The following is a 27,798-nucleotide window of genomic DNA, read 5'->3' on the forward strand; positions in this document are numbered from 1 at the left end:
TAGAACGTTAACGGTGATACTAAAGTGTGACAACAAAACACTTCCGTTGGCTTTTTCTGGCAAGATACTACAGATGAGGCAAACAAAGGCTAGACTTTTAAAGTCCTTAATGAATGTTTTTGTTGTATATTCATAAAGAACTTATCACAAAATACAGTTAAACATGGTATGATCGATACCAAAAAACTGTCTAAATCAGACACATGAAATTCCTTTATACCAGTTGAATGTATTTTGAATCTTGATAAACATACCTAATTCTTCAGTCAACGATATGCTCGGTTTAGACAGGTTTTAGTGTAAAATATCTTTAAAACCATTAAAAAATATTCTCTGTCGACCTGTATATTATGAAATAATAATCGGTGATTAACAAGATAGGGATAAGCTTAAGTAACTGAAAGCAATCATTTAGAATTAAAGAACGTTCGTGACACGAACATTGAATTGCTCCGTTTGATTAGAACTGTTTAATCACAAATACCGTGATGTTCTATCTCACTTTGAAGACGCCAATTACGATTTGATACCAAAAACAACAAGACAAACATTCGTGGTAAAAGCCGTAATTGACAAACTCATGATTGTTTGATAAAAGTATTTGTAATTTGTGCCGAGAGAGGATACCATTACGGCTTCCAATAAGAGATCAAAATATATGATGTGAATTACGTTTGTCACAAATGGATATTAGGGTTTCAGAGACGGAATTTTTAATGGACGCACTCAGCGACGAAAGTTGCATAAAACGGAGACAGACAATAGTCCGACCTTATTCTGTCATTCACAAACTAATAATTGATTGATTGATTGATTGTTTTATAGACAGCTTTGGGTAATATAACGGTAGGAAAGTGATGTTGTAGATTAGGATAACTCCAAGCCACAATAAAACCGTAACGTTTTATCTGGTTTCAGTTGTTCTTACAAGCGGTTTATGTTCTATAGTCTGGATAATTATTTGTTTGGAATTATAGAATTCGTATTTATGGCAAACCAAACAATAAATGAACAAAACAACGTTCATCCCAACAAGTTGCCTAAATTTCGGTAATTAATAAAGGCAGGTTTATTTCAAAACAAGGCGGGGCTTTAAATTGATACATCCAGAAATGTTATTACTAAAATGCCTCCAATTCATCTCATATAGGATCACCATCAATTTTAAAGTGTGTACCCATAGTGATGGGGAATAATCAAAGAAGTCATCCAAAATAGTTACACGTTGCTAATGGTAAAGGCGATGCAAGGTGCAGATTAGCCAATCCAAAAAAATGATGCTTTTTCGGTTTAACATAGGCAAGATATATACTTCGGAGGAAACCATCTCCTTAATTCATCAACAAACTCAAGAAAGATAAATCCTGTGATATGTGATTTCGACTTACATATATCACCTCTTGTCTGATGTTTATAAAGGCTGCTATTTATTTTGTTGAAAATTTGTTGAATTGCACTGCAACATTCGTCGGCAATAAACTCTATTTAGAATATAACAAGGAAAAATAACCCTTCCTCAGCATTGTTTTTGTTTAGAGTTTGTCCTAGTAGTATTGAATGTTTTCAGATAAAAAGTTCCACAACTATCTACGCACACAAGCATCTGCATGATTCTTACAAATAAATGTGTTCTTTAAATAATTCCCTATGTCTTCAGAGCATCATACACAGATGTTGCAGAATAATTAAGTTATCGTTAAGTTGGTCTGGTCTTTGTCTTTTCCAATTGAATAATGCTGACACGTTCGGAGACAAAATGTGATAGAATGTCAAATATCTACTACGTCTTCCTTGTTTTGGTTATAATTGAACTACATTTTGCTATCTATCGCTGATACGGAGTCATTACACAAGGAAATATGTTCCCAGTAGTATTATTTAATACTGCAACAGAAAGAAGGACGACTTTGTTAGCACAAAAGTTGGATATGGTTTTAGGTCGTTTTTTCTTAGACGTTCCTTTAGACATGAATTATTTTCGGTCATTCACCCTTTCGTTGTATTCGACTTAAAACCGATCATAATTCGTAAGTCAATAAGTACATGTAAAATCGTTCATTTACGTGGCGACAAATGGATTCTCGTTTTTGGCGTCTCTTTACTATATAACCGAAACCGTTTTAAACATTTAGTACTCCATTTATAATAAACACATTGTTTGTAACATGTTTTCGGAGTTCCAGAGTATATGCCTAAGCATTGCAGATAAACCAACAAATAAAATTACAAAATAAACAGTATGTATTTTGTGATACGTTGGTTACGAGTATTAATGTAATTAAAACACACTTAATACATATCATGCAAATAAACATTATTTATGTACTTTCCTGATCCATGTTCAAATTAATATGCTTCCTTAGCATTTTGTTTGGCTTTATGCATGCGCGTGTATATATGTAATAGCCTTATTTTCTAATACCCTAAAACTCTCCATCCATTTGTTAGGGAATACAAGGGTTTACTCCCTTTACTGTTATAAAGGTTTTGAAATGATATTTTTTTTATTACCGTTTCAGTGCCTGGTAACTATAAAGTATGTATATCTCAGGACTGTATAAGAACCGGTAAGTAACACAAGAAAAATCTTTTTATAATAGAATTATGTTATGCACTTCAAATGGTTAATAATGCAGGTATATTGTATCAAGCATTTGCATTTCTAAGCTTACAAAGGTAGACAGCTAAAAGTGCAAATTAACCCCTGTAAGAAAATATTTGCTATACCGTATGCTGATCTTCACTCATGTGTGTAAAGCAATTTATCGTAGGGCCCTGCAATATATGTGTCTCTGTTTTGCGGACATAACATGCCATTTAATGGAAGAATTTTTTTTGCGTTTTGAAAGGCGAATGTGCAATACATGTAGCATAGGTATTATGACTTCATTATTTGTTAAATTTACAACAACAACTTAAACAGTTGAAGGAAAATTACCACTTGCAACATGTCAAAAAAGAATAAGCCATACTGTTATATATGCATCATTCATTTATTCATGAATCTAATTTGTGTATGTAGTTTCATGGTATTCGCTGCTTTTTAAAAATGTATCACTATTTCACAATTCAATTTAGCTACATTATTACTGGATGCTATGGACACATCAGTGGATCCTTGCTCAGATTTTTTCCAGTATGCCTGCGGCAGTTGGAACAGAAAGCATATAATCCCTGAGGATAAATCTAGTTTTAATACGTTCGAGAAAATGCATGATGATTTACAAATTCAATTAAAAGGTAAATTGGGTATATTGATATCATCAACAACGACTAATGGGTATAATTAAATGGATTTATAGCAGTCCATTTAAGTTTGAAGCAAAATTGATAGAAATGACACACAAACATAATGCATGATCCGTTTACAATTGAAAAATGCTCTGTTTTATATATTTCAAATATAATTAGTAATGAACCAAAAATGCAATGTTTTATAATATTAGTGATGTTTTATACTCATAATTTTTATTTCTTTGATACATTTATTTATTAACAGAAGTGCTAAATATCTTATTTTGTTATTTTATGTATAGAATAACTTTGTCACGACAGTGTGCCGTCTTGCCTTGTTTTTGTTCGGATAAAGATGTAAACATATTTTTTTTATTTAGAATAGTTTAAATAGGGAGCCAGGTTCTAAATGTTGACTGGGTATAAATTGTTTTTAATTCAAAACTGTCTACATGTTTTGTTGTTGTTTTCCGTCTGTCTCCATTTCTTTGCTTCAGTTTTCGGACTCGTCTTGGCTGATTCGATAAATTATAGGTTATCTTTTTTTACCTGAAGGAATTGTATACAGTTAAAAAGAAGTACTAATACATCATACGATTGCAATTCGAAAGAATTAACTATATGTATTATCTGACGAGAGTCTCTTGACCACATGCTGCTGTTTTTTAAACAAAATCGTAAGTTTAAAATTAGTCGTAAGTAATGCTATCATAATAGATAAAATATTGTGATGTTATAAATTACGACTAAATTTGCACTTATAATTTTGGTAAAATGGAGCACTGATGTTCATTTGACCATAAACAATGTATGCATTTATATACGTAGATCTAAAAGTTAAGTGAAAGCTCGTATATTTATTGGTATCAACTGGCATGTGATGTCAGTATCGGTAGTTCATAAAATTTACTCTCACGGTTTCCGATGTTCGTCACCAAGATGCTTTGTTGTTAAGAGATAAAGTTTAGGAAATTGCCATACACATAGCTTTTGCTCTTTGTCATAACGACAAACACCTATTATTTTTCTGACTAAAGTAATTAAAAGTTTAAAGGGTTTGACCAAACTGTTTTCTTCCAGCATTATTGGAAGAACCTATCTACAAACAAGACACTGACGCAACAAAAAAGGCAAAAACACTCTACAAGTCTTGTACAAATATATGTAAGTATTTATATCATGTATTAAACTGTGTTAGAAGTATTAAATCAAGGATGTGAAGGTAACAAACAAAATAAGTGCTGACAATACATTTTTGTTTCCTGAGCAAAGCAGGAAACAATGCTCTCAGTAGGTTGCAATCTATAAAACTCGGAAGATTCATACATGCCAAGAACCAACCGAATTCTATTTTATTTCTTATTCAAAAAGAGTTGCAGGCTACATAACAAGTCTTAGTTTGTCCATTTGATATAACAAAATTATAGATATTGTACATGAAACTGGCTGTTTACAAGAGTTATTCAATATTTGAGATTAATGTATGGTTTTCTCCATACATATGTTTGCATAAAGGACTTGAATAACATGAATTCAAATAACATAATTTGTTTAGAAAAGATCGTCTATTGCAATTGGTTGGGGGAGATTTCAAAGTTTTTTTTAGGTCTATAAGTTTGCGTTTTGTTTTGTTTCGCAACAATAAAGTACAATGTATATAAATGTATTATATTCTGCCAATTTCTTCCAGCGCAAATAGAAAGGGTTGGAGATCGACCACTGCGAGATGTTTTGGACAGTTATGGCGGATGGCCGGTAGCAAGCAAGACTTGGGACCCTGAGAAATTTGATCTAGAATTAATTCTTGGAAAAATGCGAGAAAAGTTTGCAAGTGTGCCTAGTTTAATGGAAGCATGGGTAGCGCCTGATGATAAAAATTCAACTATAAATATCATTCAGGTAAAGCGATACAAGAAATAAAATATTATCTAAGATTAATCAATAAGAAGACAAAAAAATAATTGATCAAAATAGGCAACCGCGTTATTTTCATATACCGCTGTAAATGAGTTATTTGTTTTATTTGTTGCAAAAGCGCACAATAGTCCTTTTTCATATTTGCGGAATGCAAGCTATTTTGGCAAGTTTTTCAAAGGGACGATATCCACCAACACACGTCAACCTGGTTGGTGGTCTCATTGGGGAAATGAAGAACAGTAAACATCTGCCTTTGAAACTCCAAACTTTTTTTTCATTTCGGTAAGTACACAAATGTTTTTTCTGTTGCCGACAATAATCAGGGTAAGTATGACGATATGAATTTATAAATGGTGAAAGTAAAAGATTGCTTGATTTCTAAATACAGACATTTTAGTAAAGTACTCCCGGTGTCCGTCAGAAGGCAACTCATGATTTTGTCTATGTTTAAACACTTGTTATTCATTACATGAGAACCTGAACTATTAGCGTTTTCACCTTACATCTTTGTGTTATGTTTATTTAATTTCAATTTATCAATGTCTATGAATGGTGCATAGGAATGGTTTCCAATTAAATGTATTTTGCCTTGTGCAGATGGACCAAGCCGTTCTCGGTATGCCAAGCAGAGAATATTACGTTTACGACAGTGACTCAGAAAAATATATAGATTCGTACCTACGTTTCATGATTCAAGTAGCTATATTAATGGGTGCAGATGAAAAAGTTGCACACAGGGAAATGAAAGAAGTCTTTGATTTTGAGCAGAAAATAGCTAACGTATGTAGATCATTATTGATTCTGATTATATTCTAATTAACCGCACTACAGAACAATCAACTCAAAACTCTAGGTAATAAAATCTTTATTTTATCGTTTTTGATTAAATTTGAAATATTTGAAAATGTGTTTAACACTGTTAAAATTGAATAAGCAACATTAATTAAAACACTATACGTCAAGTGTTCTTTGAAGTGAAAAGGCAGGTATTAACAATTTATGTCATATTGAATATTTCAAAGTGAAATAAGTTGCATCAGAATGAAATAGTGATTTATTTATTACATCATGATAATGCCAAAAATTCAGAATGATGAAGTACGTCTGTATCCTGTCTTAGTTGATTAAAAATTCAATTCATAGTCTTAAAAACGATTTCATCGCCTGGCATTTTTCTTATGTCTGATGCAAGATCACTTTTATGAGGAACCTCTTTCAGAAAATCAAAGCAATCAGGTCAATTACTTAAGATGGTAGACTTGAGGTAAGGGACATAACTTGAAATCAATGATATGTTTGAATCACATTCAATTTCACCAAAGTTCATTAAGCTTTCATTTGAAGTAGAATCAAATAATCAAAGGTACATTGATGCTTAGATGAAATTGGTGTAAAATGCTTTACACAAACGTTCCAAAGATTTGTAAGAGTTACGTTTCTTACCCCAGGTCAACTTTCTCAAAACTCTTTATCAAAATAAATTGAAAAATATCGTAAAAAAGGTCTCAAATTTATGTAATCAAAGACGTTTGATGTCATTTCATTAAAAGTTTCGATGGACAAACCAAGGTAAAATCCGAGTCAATTTATTTTTATTATCTTTGACTATTTTTATATTCTCCATGTACTAGGAGTATATGTATGATATATATTTGATCTTGCTTTTAGATTTCAAAACCTCTGAATGAACGGCAAGATACTGGAGCGATCTATAAGAAACTGACTTTAAAAGAACTAATTCATCTCGCCCCAAAGGTTTGTATGTTTGTATAAATCATAGGCACGAATTAATACCAAATTTGACTTCAGGAATAAACAGAAAATGATGATTGATATGGAAAAGTATTAAATATCAAATTACTAACCCTGCATATATCAAATTACAAGAAATACACGAAGAATAACGAATGCAAGCATTGACGTCCAATATAGATCCCTGGTAGATTGTTTTAATAAGCAGAAGTAGTATTATATGATACATGGAAGAGGATTTGGGACATGGATGAGGACATGGTGTTTACGATATGGGAAATTAGGATTTTAAATTGGAGATAGAGATTTTGAATGACTTCTGTTAACAATTTTTTAAAATCTCAATGATATTTCATTTATTAAAACAAAAAAACGTAATGAAGTATTACGAAATGAAAAATGAAAACAAAATTTTAAAAAATGAATGGTTGATAATAAGTTTTCTGAAAAACGCAATTGGAATTATATGTAGGTCAGACGGTCAAAAACACGTTTAAGGTAATAATAAATAAGCTGTAAGAGCAATCAAGGGAACCAATGTTATAGTGGTAATCAAAAGAATGTAATCCAGGTTCAAAGACCAGACATGGAAAACAGACATACACAACAAAGAACACAAAGTAACTAAAATCATGCATACAAAATAACAAAAGCAAATGAGCTACTCAAACTCCACTAAAAACTGGGTGCATGGACCAGGTGCACCGGTAGGGTAAGCGTCCTTTGCTTTTCTAGAAACACCCGCCGCGTTGCTCATAAAAAGTCAAATCCGGGGTAGACAAACGAGGAAAGGAAAACTATGACCCGTTGAATAAATCAGTTTTCATGGTGCAGATGGATACACCATAACGATCCACGTGTTCATGATGTCGACCATAAAACTTCTGTAGTTATGACCAATCTTGTAGCAACATAACCCTGTTCCAGAAGCCTATTTGTTAGAGTTCTTGCGCGATACAAAAAGTCTGCGTAGTTTCTGCAAGCTCTGGCATGAGTTGTGATATGAACACTCCATCCGCAGGTGCATATTAATAACGTTTATTGTATTCTTAAACAGTTAAAAAAATTAAACGAAATATAAACTTTTGTCGCTGTTAAGAAGTACGAATATCAATCTAATAAAGATAGCTATCAATTCAGTCACTACATGTATGATCTAACAAACCCCATTCTACTCTCTGTTCAGTTTCGAATCGTCAGGTTTTTCCTCTGAACAATACTCTCTAAATCATGAAATATTAAATCTGATTGGTTGATCAAATAGGTCATCAGAACAGGAAGTAGAATGGAGTATTGTTAGATCTTACATGCAGTAACTGAATAGAGCAATTGATAATTGGTATTTTAATTAGATTGAATGTATGCGATTAAATGTTGAATTATTATTTCATTTTATGTATATAAAGATAAAACTGTTATGACATGAAGATCAAAGACTTTTTCTTCTTTTTTAGTTTGACTGGATGAAATTCTTTTCACAATTTATACAAGTGCCAATATATGAATCAGAAGAATTAGTAACATATTCATTAGAATATCTCATTCTTATGACAGATATTGTTGAAAAGGCTGACAAAAGGTAAGTTACCAAAAATAATAATATTTGAAAAAAAAGTATATAAAAAATGCTATGCCATTTATTTTGAATCCATAGTGTGTTATTAAGACATCATACTGCTCAATATTGTAAAAAATAATTAATGTGTAAGCACAAAAGGTATATATTCAGTGTAGTATTGAATAATACCGCAATACTAAATATAGAATGAAAATCTAAAGATACATCACTGCCCGATAAAGATTTTAATTTCCTTAGGAAACGACAAGAAATAAAAACTTACACATCTTTTTTACAACAGAGTAGTGGCAAACTATGTTATATGGCGCCTTGTCATGTCTTTTGTGTCTGAAATGACTGGAGTATACCAAAAAGTTCGAAGTGATTACTACAAAACTCTTTTGGTAAGACATTATGTATACTAATCTGCACAAGAATTTAAACAAAATGTATAGACGATAATGTTGAATGGAAAAATGATATGTGTTATGTTCAAAATATGATTTTGCTGTTAACAAAAATAATACATACAATCTTAATATTCGAGTGTATTCGAAACGCATCATTTAATAGTTTTCAGGACTACTTAACGGTCATACTTAAAATTAAACTCGGTACATGTCGTTAGACATATAACATGCTCGATCATGTTGTTTTACGTTTATTTATCACCTGAAAGCGATGTCAATACGATATAAAGATACGACAACGTGTTTGGGATAAGTCGCTGGCGGTATTTTCGACAGTACCTTAAACTATTCAGCAAGAAAGAAAATTACTTTAACGTTAATGCTACCATTTATTTACAGGGAATTACAAGAGACAAACCAAGATGGCAGAAATGTGTAGAATACGTAAATGACAGGATGGGTATGGCACTTGGAGCTATGTTTATAAAAGACAACTTTGACGAAGAAAGCAAGGAAACGGTACGAAAAGACATTATTTATACATAACTTACAACCATGTTTTACATGACGGAAAAAGAAATATTAAAATTGTGTTCAGAACACACTTGAAATCATTTTTTTTTTGAAGCACAAGTTTGCATTGTCTTGAAATGTCACCAGAAAAAAAAATAGACATTTACATAGATAACGATTTTACTGCAATGCATGATTGAATCATCTAGGAGTTTAAAATATCGATTCGAATACAAAATATGCCGACCTCTTTCCAGGTTAAAATCAAATTTCTTTTAACATTATATTGTATAAACTGCTCTAACTCTGTCAAAGGAACGGCAAAACACGACAGTACGGCACTTAAATTCCACCAAACGCTATATGCCATCACAACAAAGTATACATCTTATATATGTTTAATGAAAACAATAAAAATAAATAAAACATGAGGGTTTTTGGAAGATGTACGGACGTCGACAGATCCAATTGTGGTATTTGTACCAAATGAAAGGGGGAATATTTTGGAAAGAAATTGTTAGGCAGACTCACATCTAGATATTTGCAAAAAATAACGAAGAATCAGTAAGGAGCCGATTTTGACATATCAGACTTCAAGTACAGGACCTTATCATGAATACAAGACACTACACAAAAATTAGAGCAGAACAATTTGAGCGCCCCCTTCCGAACGAAAAAAAAAAGCTAGTGTGACATCAGGTGCATAGGACTAGTAAGCATATTCTGTTCAACCGACGGTATTGTCACATAACAAGTGAGTAAAATCTGGTAAGAGACTAAAGATAGCTACTATAGTTATGTAGCCCCCTGGCAGACTCCTGAAACAATAAAGGAATTGGCTAGTAAAACCGTACATCTCTTTGTTTGTTTTAGGCATTACAAATGATACATGATATAAGAGACGCCTTTAATGAGTTACTAGAACACAATGAGTGGATGGACGATGAAACTAGAGCAGTTGCGAAAGAAAAGGTACTTTATAACTATACTTCAAATCCAAACCAAAATGGTTAAAAAAGTAAAGTAATAAGAGTGAGCAACAATGAAAAAAACCTATAAAAGTAGGTGTTATATGGAAAAGAAAGAATTTCGTGAAATGTGAAGAATAATGACAAAATAACTGATCGGCATCAAATCAAAAAGAACAGTCAGTATTACAAATTACAAGACCAAAAACCTAGAGCATGAAAACAACAGCGGTTTTCCTGTCTTGGTATAGGCATACTCGATGAAAATGGTTGATTAAGATAGATATATGGATATTTTGTTTATGATGGAACATATAATTAGTATACTGCTATACTGAATAGTCCTCTGTCCTCTAAACTTTTGTCGTTAAAAGTTTCGTCGAATTTAACATAACGAGACAAAGGTCTTGAATAATATAAACTTCCCATTTACTCATGTATACGTATCCATTGTTCCCATCCCCATTCCCCATCGATAATTACCCATCTCTAATTAAAAAATTTCTATTGAATCCCCATTTCATTTTTTTGTTTGTTAAATATTTATGTTAACAAATTGAATGTAATATTTTAAAATTTGCAAACATTTAAATTACAATTTTAATTAAAATTGATACATTCATCATATTGATCATTTTTTCAAAACAAATTTCCCCATTCTCCCCCATTGGATATTCCCAGCCCCCATATACTATCTTCATCCTCATCCCCATTCCCTATTCCCAATATAAAATGGGAAGTAACTAATTTATACTAATTAGAAACTTGCGACAGGTTACAACTATCTTCTTTTGCAGGCTGATGCAATGAATGAAAGAATTGGCTATCCTGATTTTCTTAAGGTTCCAGAGAAGTTGAACGCAAAGTACGCAGAGGTAAAACACAAAATATGGTAGAAAGATATGGAGACTGCTACAAGTGAAACCACAGAAAAAAAAAATCATGAATGACGAGGAAAAAAATCATATATTGGACACTATTCAGACAAAAACCAAACTGTTTCCGAAAGAAATTTGTTAAACTAATGATACCAGGATTGTTGATAAGACTGATAAATGACATTTCTGTAATTATATTTGGAGACGACAATATAATTTTTTAAGTTTCCTAGCTATAAATTGAAAAGGAACGATTCATAAGATGGAAAAGGTGGAAGTGTATTGTAATTTGTAGTCATGTTTTTATAAAGATTATTATCTGAAAATAAAGAGATTATCATGCTTGAATCTAAAAGAAAAAGTCAGATATGATAAACATGCAGTAATGACCTACGGAGTTACGAAACTATTAAGTGAAATATCTTAAGTATCATTCTGTGTAAGAATTAGGCAATAATTGTCGCATTATTTTCCTCAATTTGGTCTTTTTGCCTCAAATATATATTGAATATATGGAGAGATCAACCCAGAAGCTATTTGAATTAATCCTGAAGCATCTGTGACGTAAATATTTCTTTACTGCTTATATAAGCTAAAAACAGGGAATTTTATATATCGCATCTACCCCAAAGAACTTGAGATAAAGGATAAAGACAGTGTAAAGTCAGCCTTAGCAACTTTCACTTGGAGATCGATGGTAAAGGAAAACTATTGACCAAAGCAATGACTTTTTGTTCCGTATTTTCAACTTTCCTTTTATCTGTGACAACATCCCTTCAGGACCTGCGTATGGAGTTTTCATATTACTCATAAGTTATACAGTTATATCAGAGCTTGCCATAATTGCGCAGAATTTTTGTCGCGCTAGCCTTCTTAAAATTAGGCTTCTGGAACAGGATTATGTTGCTACAAGGTGGAAGTAATCACTTAAGAAGTTATATGGTCGTCATCATGAACTCGTGGATTGTTACGACATATCCATCTGCTCCAGGATAACTGATTTGTTCATAACGTCAAAGTTTTCATTTTCTCTTTCGTCCACTCTGTACCCGACTTTTTATGAACAACTCGGTTGTTACTAGAAAAGGAGAGGCCGCTTACCCTACCGGAGCGCCTGGTCCATGCTCCGAGTTATTGGAGTCCGAGTTGCTCATCACTTCAGGTCCTGCGTATGGAGTTTACACATCACAAGTCATATGTTATGCCAGAGATTGCCGAACTACATGAATTCTTTGTACCGTGCTTGACTCCTAATCGTTAGACTTCTGGAACAAGGGTATATTGCTTCAAGATTAAATGATCGATGCAGAATTTTATGGTCAGCACCATGAACTCGTTGACCATTATGGTGTTTCCATCTGTCGTATGTTCATCGTGTCATAGTTTGTCTTTCCCTAGTCGTAATATTATAAGAGCAATCTGCGATTGTTAAAAAAAAGAGAACGCTTACTCTTCCGGGGCGCCTAGTCTATGCTTCCAGTTTTTAGTAAAATCCAGCTTGCTGATTTACCTTCGCTTCCTGGTACGTTGTTTTAAGAGTTAAGAGTCGGTCACGTAACATTTAAACTTAAAACCCGTCACTTACTGTGGTGATGTATTCAAGTTGAACACAAGAAAAAACACGCTAACAAGAGTGAAATTTTAGTAATATGGTTGATTTCAAACTTAATTGTAGTGCATTATTTCAGTGGAAGTTTGATGGAGACAAGTATTTTGAAAACTACCTTGAGGCAGAATTTCATGAAGCGTTGAGGACAATCAATGACCTTCGACAACCTGTTAATAAGAATAAGTGAGTGATATGATTTTGGAAAAAAAAAGCAAAAGTCGTATATTGTCTGCTAAAAATTGGAACATATGTTTTATAATATGAATTTTCAAAGTGAAAGAATAAGGCTGGCATGGATATTTTGTTCTTGAATACGTAATTTTATTAAGCTGTTTGGGATTTGCCACAATCTTTAATGGCAATTTTGAATATTAAAATTTGTTTGCAAAAAATGTGCGATGACAGTAAGAATATAATGCGTTCTCCTTCATAGACCTAATAACAAATTTCCTAGTTTTCACTCATCTAGCTTATTGGCTCTGCTGTCAAGAATGCACATTACCATAAGACATTATCATTATTCTTTACAAATGCGGAGAATACACTGGTGTTTTTTATTAAATAAGTTGTAAAACAGGCGGGTTAATTACTGAGCTTAGGATAAATTAAAAAGCTCTTAAAAAGCAAATATACCTGACTGTACCGAAAAAAAGTAATAATCACTGCAACCTAAAAGGCCTCAAACAGTCTTTCAAATAAGTAAATGAAAGAGATACATACATTCATATAGAATGTTGTATTGCGGACACGCAATCAATCATTGTTTAACTTTTACTGCAAATGAGTCGAAATAAATATATATGAACTATTTCAAAATCCTATTTCGTATAGATAACTTATAATTTCTTTCTGGGAAACTACATATAAAAACATTAATATTTATTATTCAACAAAAGAACTGTCCTAATGAAATCCAATTTCAGGCTTGATGAATAATGTATGACATTATCTAATTGTTAAAGTGTTTTGTTTTCTAAATTTTCTAAATTTCAAACGACCATTGTTCTTAACATGGTCTGTTCCGTATTGCATGCAATTATATTTGATATTTTCATGTTTGTAGATGGAAGCAAAACCCAGCGGAAGTTAACGCCTTCTACGAAACTAACACAAATGATATTGGTAAGTAATATAAAATACCGGGCTTTTCTGACAATAACGTTTTATATTTTCCTGTTTTTAGATGGGACCAAGATCCAGCCGTAGTTAATGCCTTCTACAGGACAATTACGAATGATATTGGTAAGCTGAGTCTTATTAAAAAATGGATTTCTACCCATATTGGTATGGAATGCTGTAACGATTGTCGATTAAGATAACTTCTCAACATGTATGGCCTTAATTGTGTTACAAGTGTATACGAAATATTGTTTCCTTCATTTTCAGCGCACACCGTCACATGTAATGACAAAACGGCGCCTGGAGATAACACAATCAGTTTAAGATTATTCAATTCAAAATAAAATGCAAAACTGTCCGGGTTTAGAATATTTTTATATTGTTGTATTTATGTTATTAGGAGGTTAACACATAAAATATCCAAACCATTTTAGATGCACTTATATCCAATAAAGAGTAATAATAAATTTACCAAACTGATATAAATGTGATTTACTTTTTGGTAATATTCAAAGCAATTTAATCTGTAAAAAGGAGAGTTTGAATAATTTCCCAATTGTACTAAGATAAAGCACTTATAATATATCATAGATAGATTATCTGTAATACTTAATAGATTGTATACAGAATGTATTAATTAAGAAATTCAACTTTCATCCTCGTAAACAATGCGCCATCGCAGCGTACTCTTAAAGTACATCATGTACAATTGCAATCACAGAATGTCATGCAGTTCTTAACCAGTCCTTTATATATCGATGAAAATATGTGGCTTTAATGGTAAACGTGTGCATTGCATGTTACACAATGACGTTAACATTGACTTCGTAATTTCAAACTAGTTTGGGCGAAGTATATATCCCAAACGAAAAACACCTCTGTAAAGTATTGTAGATGTCATGCTTTTGATAATTAATCGTACACAAATCAATATTAAATATATACACACTTGCAGAATTATTATATTCAATAATAACGTTTTAGCATTTACCCTAATTAATTGATATTGACCATCAATTATTTCTGTTATAGTGTTTCCAGCTGGGATACTCCAACCTCCGTTTTACAGTGCCAAGTTTCCAAAGTATGTTAAATACCGATATAATATATGATATCAAAATATATCTGAACACTTCAGCTCACCGTCAGTTATTGTATGATTTTAGTCATTGTCTAATAGACTTAATAAGTTTGATGTCTGAGTTTTGCCTAAATATTTTTCAAATGATTTAACTACTATTCGTAATTTCTGTACTGTGGGAAAAAATAATAATATAAAAAAAGCAAACAAACAAAAGTGACTCCTTCTTACAAATAATTTTATAATGAATTATCCATTTCAGGTCCTTAAATTTTGGTGGTATAGGAGTTGTTATTGGACATGAAATAACACACGGTTTCGATGATAAAGGTATGCTAATCGGTTAATGTGTGACTTTATATTGTGTTAAACAAAGCACATGAGTTCATTTATGACACCATGCTATTACTCATAACGTTTTGAGGGTTGGACCCCAGGATTGCAGAAAATCGAGCAGCGTTTGGCGTTACGTTCAAAATTCATTCTACACGCTGCAATCAGCATTCCCTGAAAATGCAAGAATCTTGCAAAGTTTGGAAAAATCAATGATTTTATGGTTTGTCCCAGATTCCCTTCTCTTGAAACTTTAGTATCTCTACCAATCCTATGGTAAAGGAAAACTATTGACCAAACTTTACGACAAACGTGATGACTTTTCATTCAGAATTGTTAACTTTCCTTTCATCTGTGGCAACATCCCTTCGGCTCCTGCGGATAAAGTGTTCATATCACAACTCATACGTTATGCCAGAGCTTGCCGAAACTACGCAGACTTTTTGTATCGCGCTAGAACTCTAACAAATAGGCTTCTGGAACAGGGATATGTTGCTACAAGATTGAAGTCATCACTACAGAAGTTTTATGGTTGTCATCATGAACTCGTGGATCGTTATGGTGTATCCATCAGCATCATGAAAATTGATGTATTCAACGGGTCATAGTTTTCCTTTCCTCGTTTGTCTACCCCGGACTTGACTTTTTATAAGCAACTCGGCGGGTGTTTCTAGAAAAGCAGAGGACGCTTATCCTACCGGTGCACCTGGTCCATGCTCCCAGTTTTTAGAGGAGTCCGAGTTGCTCATTTACTTTTGTTACTTTGTATGTATGATTTTAGTTACTTTATGTTCTTTGTTGTGAATGTCTGTTTTCAATGTCTGGTCTTTGTCCCTGGATTATATTCTTTTGATTACCGCTATAACCTTGGTTCCCTTGATTACTCTTCGATTTAAAATGAATTTAAGAAAATATGAACAATGATTGAAAAATGATCACGCGTATTGTTTACTGCAAATATTTAAGAATGGCTATGCTATTAAATCCTTCTTGACAAAAAGAACTAAATGTACCAAACTGATTTCGTGCAATTTATATTGTGTTCGAATGTTACAGCGATTGCATATGAAGTTGTATTGACTAGCTAAATCCATGACGTCAAATAATACTATTGTGCAATAATGAAACAATAATGTGACGTTTAGTCATCCTTACCACGAACTATTATGTCATGTTAAATAAAATCAATTTTATTCTAACAGATGAATCACAAGTATCTACATGACAAATTGTTGTAAGGAAAATATATATTCCTCATCATTCAAAAGATTTTGTGTTTAGTCAAATAATGGGAGAGCAGTTGATGACCATTGTATTTTGACATAACTTGTTAGATAGTTGCAACTCATCTCATGTGCCTATGTTGTATTAGTTCTGTAAAACCTAGTTCAACGAACAGCCTTTAGATTACTAAAATGTATGTGAGTATTTGTAAGAATCAGGCAAAATGGAAAAAAATTCTCACACGTGCATGCCAAAATTCCACCGGAATATAATTTCTCTCAATAATGATTCCTCTATTTGAAAAGACCACAATTTGATCTCTGTAACACTGGATTTTTTTCAGATTTATTCAATATAATTTTAGAAAAATGATATTTTGACAGAGTCATTAGCCATTCAAATGTTAATTGTTTGTGCATTTCAATGACCTTATGACTCAATATACAAAGATGATAAGAACGATTTTGATGGCGCAAATAGTCAAATTATACTTTCAAACCATGAAAACTGATTTATTCAACGGGTCATAGTTTTCCTTTCCTTGTTTGTCTACCCCGGACTTGACTTTTTATGAGCAACTCGGCGGGTATTTCTAGAAAAGCAGAGGATGCTTACCCTACCGGTGCATCTGGTCCATGCTCCCAGTTTTTAGTGGAGTCTGAGTTGTTTATTTACTTTTGTTACTTTGTATGTATGATTTTAGTTACCTTATGTTCTTTGTTGTGTCTGTTTTCCATGTCTGATCTTTTTCCCTGGATTACATTCTTTTGATTACCGCTATAACCTTGGTTCGCTTGATTACTCTTTCAAAATGATGGGATTTTTCATTCCATGTTTCACCCTCTTTCTGATTCTTACAGAGACTGATACATATTTGTTATTATATTAATTGATTGTATAATTACATTTATTATTTTTTACATCATGTTCTTCAATAGAACAAAGGCTTTTTGTTTACCATAACAAAAACATTTATATCCTATTCTGTTCTCTTTTCTGACAACTTTTAATGTCAAATGACAAAAATAAATAAAAACTTAAGAAAACAATAAATTCTGCATTTTAGATAGTACTTGTACAGTCATAAAATCGCCAATGATATTTTTCGTGCTATGTGTAATTTTATCAATAATTGGTAAAATATTGAAAAATAGAGAACATTTATTTTTCATAATGTCATTAATTAGGACTTTAAAATACAATTATGTTATTTCATATATGCTACCTGACCAAACACGCAAAGTTATCAATATGGTAAACACCATTTTATCATTTTCTATTGTAATAGCCGTTCTAAAATTTGACGTTGTGTTGTATGTTGAGGACATGACAATTAAATACCCACTAAATTAGAGAAATAACGATGTATTATCAGACGAAGCCATACTGAGCTGGAACCATTCTGCCACAATTAACAGAGTTATTACCATTGACACATATTTAAGTGCAACTCTTTATAAGAGTTACAAAGTTAATGCTGTCCTATAACCGTACACATTGATTATCGTACTCTATATAATTAACGTCAGGAAACAAAAATAGGGTAAAATGTGCATTGTATTATAAGTATTGTATGATTTTTTTACATTGATTATTTTTAAACGGTACATTTGAAAAAAAGAAACTATCCTATCGTGTTGCTCCTTTAATCAACTGGAAATCTTCGGGCATCCCTCTTTGATGAAGGTAATAACAAAATTATAGCACTAAAAATTGTAGGCAGTAGTCAAAACAAAAGGAATTCCATATAAAAAAAATGGCGACATTATGGTAAAAAAACCCGAAAGTTGGAAACCAATAGACCTGACTTGGTACATTACCTTTATGAAAGGTGGATTAAAACAGATTTAAAGCATGCTAAACTTCCTGCTTACGTTATGGCTGATTATTTCTGGTATATTTCAACACAAATATGCAGGAAACCATTATTACAGGGCTAAAACGATTCAATCAGTAGTCAAAACAATTCTGGAGGTATGAACAATAAATAAATAAAAACAAAAAGAAGTAAATATCATATAAATTAAGTAACAATTAAAGACATGAACTAAAAATAAGTTTTCAAATTTGTTGGGAAGAAGCGTCAAGTTCAAGATAAAAATACTAATTTACAATTAAAAATTTAAATTTAATTTGTTTACATAATTAAAATCTATTATCGTTAATCTGGTTTTTAAAAGCATATTATTTCTCAATAAGATCTGGATATAGTAATTTTTCATATAACATTGGTCCAAAAGCATGTTTCTCAGACGTATAAAGAGGACAGAATAGTCGCTATCAACCCTGACATATCTTAACAATCGAGAAATATACACATCATATGTAGGGGAAGCAAGAATATTACTGAAAAGAAAGGGGGAATTTTTCCTTTTAAAATCAAGATCATCTCGTTAGTCATAGTCATATATTTTCGATGACTACTGTGGTCAAATTCGAGTTAAAGGTTTAATCTCAATACTTTTTGCCCCTGACGAAAGCCGTAAAGTCGACAATTGGGCTCCATTTTCTGTAATGTTTACGTTTTATTTATATTTTATCTGTATGTATTTCCTTTCTACCTTTTAAATGTGGCTATTGGTCACTTACTTATTATTCTTATTTACGTTTAATTTGAGCCACCTCAAAACATATTTTATTTTTAAAATGGGGAAGCTCCTTAATATCTAGTCCTAGTGGATAAATAAACGGTGGCTATTCTCCAAATTTAGGATTATAAAAATGAGAGAACATCGTCAATATATCGATATGCCAAATTAAAGGATTTAGCCTCTTTAAAAAACTTCTTTTCTTTTGCTAGACTTTAAATGAAGTCCGATTCTTACGAATAAAGAAACATATATAAAAATATTACCTATTAATCACAACATGCATATACTTTATATTTCGCTGTATGTGAAACAAGAACACAAAATTCAATAGCTCAAACATAAGTGCACTCAACAATGAACAGGAGTTATAATGATATTTCATATTTTCTTTATGAAATAGTTACAAAAGAAAGCAGTGCTTAAAGCCATTTGTTTTAGCAACAGACACACCATTAACCCAATTTGGCGTCGTCGTATCCCTAACTATTTACCTTTTAGTTTATCATCTTAAGGGTATGCTTTTGAAGTTCATTAGCCAATATGTTCAAGGATATAATACATCTCAAAAACACTGTCCTGTAAATTAGAGACAATCTTCTTATGTGAAACCCTAATGACTAGTCGTAAAACTTCCAAGAGTTGTTTACAGAGTCAAGGTCCTCTAACCTAGTATTACTAAACTCATTAGTGTAATAATCATAGTACATGATTTTATTTCATATAATATTAAGACGCAACACGATTATTTATTACAGTCTATAAACCTTATTTTTTGATACACATATATTTTATAAAATACTATAATATAGCTTTGTGCTATTGTATTTTATGGTAGATATTGAAATTGGATGTAATTTCGATATGCTAAGTGTAAAACAGTGCAATGTACCTTGACGTGTTTCTTAAGAGCATGCGTGATCGTATTTAAAACTTTAGCGTACATTATCGTATGGAAAATAATGACCTTTTCCCCATCATCTCATTTACCAAATTTTGTATAAGACTGATGCCATTAACATTTTTCAATGGTTTACTCAAAATAATACTAAATTAAATTATAAGAAATGACTGTTATCTTTTTGTTTTTGGTCTATTTGAAATAATCTCAATGCCCGTGGTGCACACTTGAAAAAAAACATAATACGCAGGTATTTTTAATCACCACGTGATTGAAGTTATTTTTTCATGACCAAAAACTTATAGCAGTCATTCCTTAATTCAATTTATAAGCGTGACGTGTACAACATAATAAACGAGTTTGTATTTGTTCCAATTTTTGTAGTGATGTACTTTGAAGGTCGGAAGGTCATATAATCGCCGTATAAAAATTAATTTGAATAAACATACTGCTGATACAATTGTACTTGATTCTGTTTTATCACGGTAGGGTTCTTCACTTCTATGATGACATAATTCGATGAAATACTTATCAAATTGAGTGTATTACAGGGCGACAATATGATAAGAATGGGAATATGATGCAATGGTGGAAGAACGACACTATAGAAGCGTTTCGTAACAGAGCACAGTGCATCATAGATCAATATTCTGGATATAAACTCAAACAGATCGGTCTAAATGTATGTAACAATTTTATTCCTTATTCTTGCGTAATCATGTCATTTAAATGCGTATATACGCTTTGCAAACCATTGGCAATGTGAAAGACTTCAAATGGTTGCTCGAAATTGTCTCTACCCCGGACGTGACATGAGCAGAGGACGCTTACCCCGCCGTCCATTCTCCATGTTTGTATTGTAGTCAGGGTTGCTCATTTACTTTCAATCATTGTTTTTTTTCTTTCGTTATTCTATGGTCTTAGCAGTGTGTGTCTGTTTTCCATAAGTAGTTTTTGTCCTTGGAATATGTTCTTTTGATTTTCGCACAAATCTTAGTTCCCATGATTATTTGAGTTCATCCAGGACTTTAAAGCCAACTGAAATTGACCCGATACCTATATGTCACTTATTATATAATACATTTAATTAAAGAACTTAATTTTGCTGCATTGTGAGTCTGATGAACAAATTATGTACCTAGTTATTTAAAAAACAGAATGTTTGTCTTCCATATGATAGAAAATGTACTCTCATTTTGTTAGGAAGTAAGTGTAAACGTTTGATGTAATACGTATAAGATTTGAGTAAAAATGTAATGATTTAATTCACGCGTACGTTTTATCTTAGAACATTATATAGACATGTTAACATTTGCAGTGACATTGGTATATTTCAGATTGATGGACGAAACACGCAAGGCGAAAATATAGCCGACAACGGTGGACTTAAACAGTCGTATCGGGTAAGCCTATAACATAAGAAACTGCAGCCTTTTTTTACAAAAATCTCAAGAGTTAAATTAGTCGTAAATAATGACGTCACAATACTTTGATCTATTAAGGCGTCATAGGTTACGCTTAATTTTACACTCAGGTTTTTGTTATATGAAAAGGACCGTAGGTCTGTAACGTTAAGTTACAAAGATATACAATGACTAGTCTGGGTTATCTCAATTAAATCAATATCCAGTACAAGAATTCGGGAAAAATCTAGAATAGAATACGGAGACGTAAAACTATATGTTAATTTTCAATTACAGGTACAAGTCGGATCATTTTGTCGATCCGGATATATATATAGAATAATAAATACTTTAAAAAGTATATTACATAATCGTTAGGTTTGTTAAATTTATAAACGAAATGACTTATATAGAAAGTCTAGAAGGAAATGGAAAACCGTTTTTTGACTTTTGACAACTCTTTTGGTACGTGTTTAAATAGATTGAATATCGTTTTGCAGGCTTATAGGAGATGGGTTTCTACTCATGGGGAAGAACCGCATTTACCAGGTCTCGATTTAACTCACGATCAATTGTTCTTCTTGAACTACGCTCAAGTAAGTAATTTACAAGCCTTATTATTTCAATTAAAATCCAGAAATAAACCACATAAACAATGCATGCAGATAATTACAGAATATTAAACATCGTACTTTAAATACTCAATTCAGGACACTTCAATAAATGTACAACTACTTGAAGATTAATAGTCCCACGAAAAAAAAAAAGAAATAAATTGTGAGAAAAATCTGTGTACAAGTCAGGTGCTCGCTTTGGGGGACATAATTAATAGAGATCAATATTTTCTCTGTGAGAAATTTATTGATCTGTTTAACATTACTTCTTGTTATTGCTCTGATGTTTTTGCACAAATAATCACCTACCTCGGTTTTTGATTCTTGACTTTCTTAACCCCAGTAATCCTTTGAACTGATTAGTGTTTCTTTTGATACCATATTTAACGAAGCCATATATTGATGGAAAGGGTTGCATCTAATAAATCATATTGTATTACAAATGGACAATGAGACTAATAGAAGAAGCAATATCGTAGATACATATGAGGAAAAAATCTATGGACAAAAAAATAAAAATAAAAAAGAAAATAAAAACAAAATAAATAAATAATAAATAAAACATCGAGAACGCCATAATGATAACAAAGGAACCTATTGTACCAGCAAAACGACACATTTTATACAGGCGTTAATTTAGGTGCCTTGGGTTGTGTTTGTTAATTTTGCAAGAAACTAGTCATGTTGCTGATTGCAAATTAAGTCCAATGAATGACAAGTACATATTTATGCAGAAAGAGGTTTTATAATAGAAAATAACATTCCAATTAGGTCAACAGTTATGGTGACTATTACTCAACTTTAAAATGTTCAAACGCCGAATCTTACCAATGTTCTATGCGCAACATATGCTTGTAACAATGGTTTTATGTTAGTTGATGAGCGCCATCTTTGTCAATAGATATGCGTAATGATGGCAATTTGTAGAAAAATGTAAAAATGAGTTTATAGCTATAAACGTCATTCACTGGATCATATGAAAAATAACTACGCAGCAGGAAAAAAATGACAGTCAGTGACTCAAAGTTTGGACTTGAAGTTAAGTGTGAAAACTTTTCCATTATGATTTGATCAACATAAGAAACACAGGTCTGTGGCTTTTTCTAAGCACTTTCAGTAGATTAGATAAAGAGAATAACCTTATCTTGAAATATGATAAAACATTATATATAGCAGAAGAGAAGCAGAAAAAAGGACAGTGCAAAATTTGGACCCTTCTATTTGTAAATTTTGAATGAAATTCAACACCGAAGTTAATGGCATGATCAACATGCACAGTGCACAATTTGTGTAGTTAAAACAATTGCCATGAATGCAGGTGAATGAAATATCAATGGAAGATTGAATTACTTATGCAGTTCTGTACTAAAAACATAGTTATTACATTGTGTGTTTTGTGAACCGAACTTGACCCCTTCATTTTCTAAACATTTTCTTCATAGTTTTTATAGATCAGGTTTCATTCTTATAGATCAGGTTTCATTCTAGAAACGGTTTCAAGCAACAAAATCAGGACACAGACATTGGTGTTAGTTTGGCCAAAATCAAAAGATATGTTTGATATGCAAAAAAAAGAACTTCTAAGAACAATAATGTGTTTCTGTTCCTTAACAGTTCCCAGTGTAAATCTAAATTGAATACAAGCTTTTCATAAATTGTTTTGTTTTCAATGTCACGTTTTCTAGATTCCCAGTTATTTTTTTTCAATAGCTACAGTTAATTATTGTTGCAAGCTCAATACTTGTACATTTACAAGAAGTATAACCCAACATACCAATTCTCAGCATACAATATATGTTTTGTTGACTTTCCTTATTTTGTCAATCACACAAAAAAAGGTACCCAATTAACAAAACTTTCAGAAATGTGTTTTGTTTAGATTTGGTGCGGCAACATGAGAGATGAAGAAGCACTTCAGAAAATAAGAACATCCGTTCACAGCCCTGGCTCCATACGGTAAGTATATTTGATGTTAATTTTTAACTTTTTATTAAACATTACACAGACATAACCATATTATGTGTTAATATTATTCCCAAAACGAACCATGAAATCAAGACTGACTACAAATCTTTGAATAGAATACAGTTTTATCCATTTAAATACAATTTTTTGACATTATCTTTGAATTAGAATATTGAACATTTTGAAAATATAGTTTTATGATTTCATACAAAATTGAATGGTGTCGATCAATTCTCAGACATTCATCATATTATTTTATTATTGAATTCCACGTTTTAACAAATGAAAGTTGGTAACTTGAGATAATTACACATTTAAAAGTTTGCTTATATTCTACTACATAAACGTGATCAAAGAACGTGAAAATATCTTTTGTAGAATTTAAGTAGTACTCAACATAAGAATCATGCAAAATGTGATCAAGGTTGGAAAGCATACATATTTTTTTTTTGTTGTTGATATTTTGTTAAAAATGGCATAGTAAACAGAAGGTAACATGACGCCTTTCATATTCACACTCTTCATAGGAGATAAGATTTATATAGAATGGAACTTAGAATTCAAAATTAAAGCAGATAACTCGGTAACATGGCACTAAAATACAATAGAAACTATTGGAGTTTCCATGGTGATTATTTTTGAGGTGTTTCACATTTCAAAGAATTTGCATGATTCTTACAAACACTGCTACTGTAAAAATATAACCTTCACTGTGCAGTAAAATTATGCCTAAGCTATACTAAAATTGTGGCTTGTTTGTAATATTTTATTAAGTGTTGTCACACTAAAAGTATGTTAGCACAATGTACACTAGGATTGTTTGATATTTGATCAAACACTTTTTCATATTAGCCTTGGAAATAGTGCCCATGGACTAAGCTGATGAAGACCAAGCTGAGGGATACATATGGTTTAAGACTAACAAACTTAAAGTCCTTCCCCCCAAAAAAGCAGGAGAAAAATAAACGAAATAATATGCATTTTATTAACTTATTAAACCAATGAGACATTAGTTTGCTTAGGAAAAAACTTTTAAACATTAAACAAAACATGTCAGGGCTATAAAACATGTACTCCACAGCATTAAAAATATTGCAGCTACACACCTAACACATGTTCATTTTATTCTTTTGTAGGGTCCTCGGACCATTGTCTAATTCAAAGGATTTTGCCAAAGCTTACAAATGTCCCCTTGGTAGTAGGATGAATCCAGTGGATAAATGTTCAGTATGGTGATAAATAGAGCCAAGGAAAGAAAACAACCAGTTCATATTATGCATGAACAACAGATTGAAACCTTCATCGAGAGTTTTAAGTCAGACAATCTTTTTGGGGTTGAGGCTGATGATCAATTTGGTCACTCGTTTTTTCTTGGCACCGACTTGATAAGTGGGAGTATAAAACAAAAAGAGATTTATGCATTCAAATCTCAGCTACAGTTTGATTCAACGGAATACATTTTGAAACTGTAATTATAGTAATAACTCAGCTGCATATTTTGTACATTTTACGTTTTTACATTAATAATGGTAAATGAATGTACTATTTGTACTGCAAAGGAACAGTTTCTCTGCAGTTGCAGACAAATTGTTTTGTACGTTTCATTTGTATTTGTTGATGGACACAAGTTTTTTCAATCAACAAATCATAAAGTTTTGTTCGGCGTATTATCAGTTTAATCATACTGCGTCTAATCATAAGAAATTGACCCTTGACCCCACATAATAAACAAATCATTGATCTTACAGTTTTGTACAACCATAAAGGAAGACAACAATAGAAGTATATTAAGAACAATTTGATAAATCTAAACATTATTTTATTGAATACAATTTTGTAACTTTTGAAATTCCTAATTTTTTGTTTGAACCCACGTCAAAAGTTTGAATAATACATTTAAAGTGAATTGATTCACCTTACATAACTTATGATAGTTTTGCTATGGGGATTTCATTTGAAACTCTTCTTTATTATCTGTACTTTTTGAAAAGACAAGTTAAGGTAACTACAATGTTATCGTTGACCTTAAAAAGTAAACGAATTCATAACATTGTCATGGCAGAGTGTAACGATAACAACATTGACTGTTTTATTATAATTAACAGAAAGAACACACAGTCTCTGATTTAGATAAAAAAAAAAAACGCATCTATCAAGTTTCAACTGAATTTAAAATACTTTTAATTCAACTGCATTAAGCAATATTTGTATATGTAAATAGATATTCTGAAGAAGAGCACTTGTCTATTTTCTTTATGGGATTAGCAAATGCAAAAACAAGGACAAGTATTACCTTACGTAATTGCCCCTAATAACAATAGTTATGTTTTTGAACAGAAAACAAACTGTAAATAAATGCCCGGAATTATAATATTTACATGCTATATGACTCAACATAAAAGTTGTTTTGTGTGATCATTTTATGTAAAAGTATTTCTTGTTAATATGTTATTTTTATCATTATTAGAATGCCTAATTGGCATCACGAACATGACAGAGAATGACGTGGTCTACTGATTGACATTTTTTTAACCTATGTTTTGCAAAAGGGTTCCTGGAGGTTGAATAATATCCTTACAGGGTTCCCTAAATACTAAAATGTGATAAAAACAACGCTTTCAGGTAATGAGAGAGGTTTACATGTCATAATCTTATACTGTAAAGTTAGATAACAACAGTGTATTTGACACTTGAGGTGAAGGCAAACCCTATTGGATATAAGACGAACATGACCCTTGCATGCTTGAGGCAGAAAAACAACCACTGAGCGTACACTGGTACAGCGGATGTGATCAGTTAAAGTAAAGAACCAATGTAAACTTTATGGTAGAATCAGAAAATCACTTATCAATTTAATATTTTTTCATATTGTTATTGTTATTTGTTGTCCGCTGTTTTATTACCTGTATAATGGCACTGACTCCAATATTAAACTATTTGTTTCTCAATAGATCTATTTTTCCTTTTAAAAAGCCACCCCACTACCCCCACCCCAGTGTTCAGGGGTATAAATTTCCAATCACAACCATTGTGTTACATTTTCTTTGCATCTATTATCTGACAGATAAATTACATTCTTCTATATCTTTTTCTATACTCAAACAGAAACAAACAAAATGAAAAACAACAGAAATAACAACAAAATAAAATAAAAAAAAACAACAACACAAAATACAAATTACAAATACAAATATAGGACCTTCAGCTATAATTATAGTATCTATTGAAGACGGTTGAAAAACTTACTAAAATGTGGAATTGTTACATATTTTAAATTATGTTATTCAGCAAGAAGCCAAAAGATTATCTGATTGAAGCAATCCATCTAGCGTATTTGACACTGTTTATAACTATATGTTTATTTGTCTTTTATGAAAAAGAAATATTTTTTCACATCAAAGATTCATAGAATACACAAAATCACGAAGTCCAAAGAGATATGGTCCTTTACTTCACTTTATGAAAGTTTTGAAAGCATTCTTAGTTTTGAAGTTTGTGTAATCATTTTCTTTACAACAGGGATTGTTAGTAGTCATTTGTAACATTTGGAAGAGAAACAAAGCTAAAGGGAAAGTAAATCAATCTGCTGCATTGTGGACAAAATATGAGTCCTGCATGATTCTCAGTAGAGTCACATAAGTAAAACACTTTGATGAAATATCTCAATGTAGTTACGAAACAATCAAGCAAAACGAAACAGAAATCTAAATTAAGCATATCAAAAACCTACA

At 31.7% G+C, this 27,798-nt stretch overlaps 1 protein-coding gene across 2 annotated transcripts in view; it reads left to right on the plus strand.

The window, feature by feature from the left end:
• Positions 1-27,015, plus strand: part of LOC148601845 (neprilysin-1-like) — a 42,849-nt gene extending 15,834 nt beyond the window's left edge. The window contains exons 3-22 of one of the 2 annotated variants that reach the window (XM_088555086.1): positions 2,520-2,567; positions 3,079-3,240; positions 4,315-4,398; positions 4,925-5,133; positions 5,749-5,931; positions 6,820-6,906; positions 8,358-8,482; positions 8,763-8,865; positions 9,271-9,390; positions 10,258-10,356; positions 11,150-11,227; positions 12,919-13,022; positions 13,903-13,961; positions 14,991-15,042; positions 15,302-15,369; positions 20,637-20,767; positions 21,423-21,488; positions 21,989-22,084; positions 23,982-24,058; positions 25,204-27,015. In XM_088555086.1, the coding sequence (XP_088411212.1) occupies positions 2,520-2,567; positions 3,079-3,240; positions 4,315-4,398; positions 4,925-5,133; positions 5,749-5,931; positions 6,820-6,906; positions 8,358-8,482; positions 8,763-8,865; positions 9,271-9,390; positions 10,258-10,356; positions 11,150-11,227; positions 12,919-13,022; positions 13,903-13,961; positions 14,991-15,042; positions 15,302-15,369; positions 20,637-20,767; positions 21,423-21,488; positions 21,989-22,084; positions 23,982-24,058; positions 25,204-25,303 (2,051 nt within the window). In that variant the 3' untranslated portion in view covers positions 25,304-27,015. Of the gene's footprint in view, positions 1-2,519; positions 2,568-3,078; positions 3,241-4,314; positions 4,399-4,924; positions 5,134-5,748; positions 5,932-6,819; positions 6,907-8,357; positions 8,483-8,762; positions 8,866-9,270; positions 9,391-10,257; positions 10,357-11,149; positions 11,228-12,918; positions 13,023-13,902; positions 13,962-14,022; positions 14,082-14,990; positions 15,043-15,301; positions 15,370-20,636; positions 20,768-21,422; positions 21,489-21,988; positions 22,085-23,981; positions 24,059-25,203 lie in introns of both variants that reach the window. The other variant, XM_088555087.1, reaches the window with a different exon arrangement.
• Positions 27,016-27,798: the final 783 nt, after the last annotated feature.

The sequence above is a fragment of the Perna viridis genome, chromosome 12 (genome assembly GCF_037379345.1).
Source record: "Perna viridis isolate PV_CMFRI_1.1 ecotype Kerala chromosome 12, ASM3737934v1, whole genome shotgun sequence".
NCBI classification, from domain to species: Eukaryota; Metazoa; Mollusca; class Bivalvia; order Mytilida; family Mytilidae; genus Perna; species Perna viridis.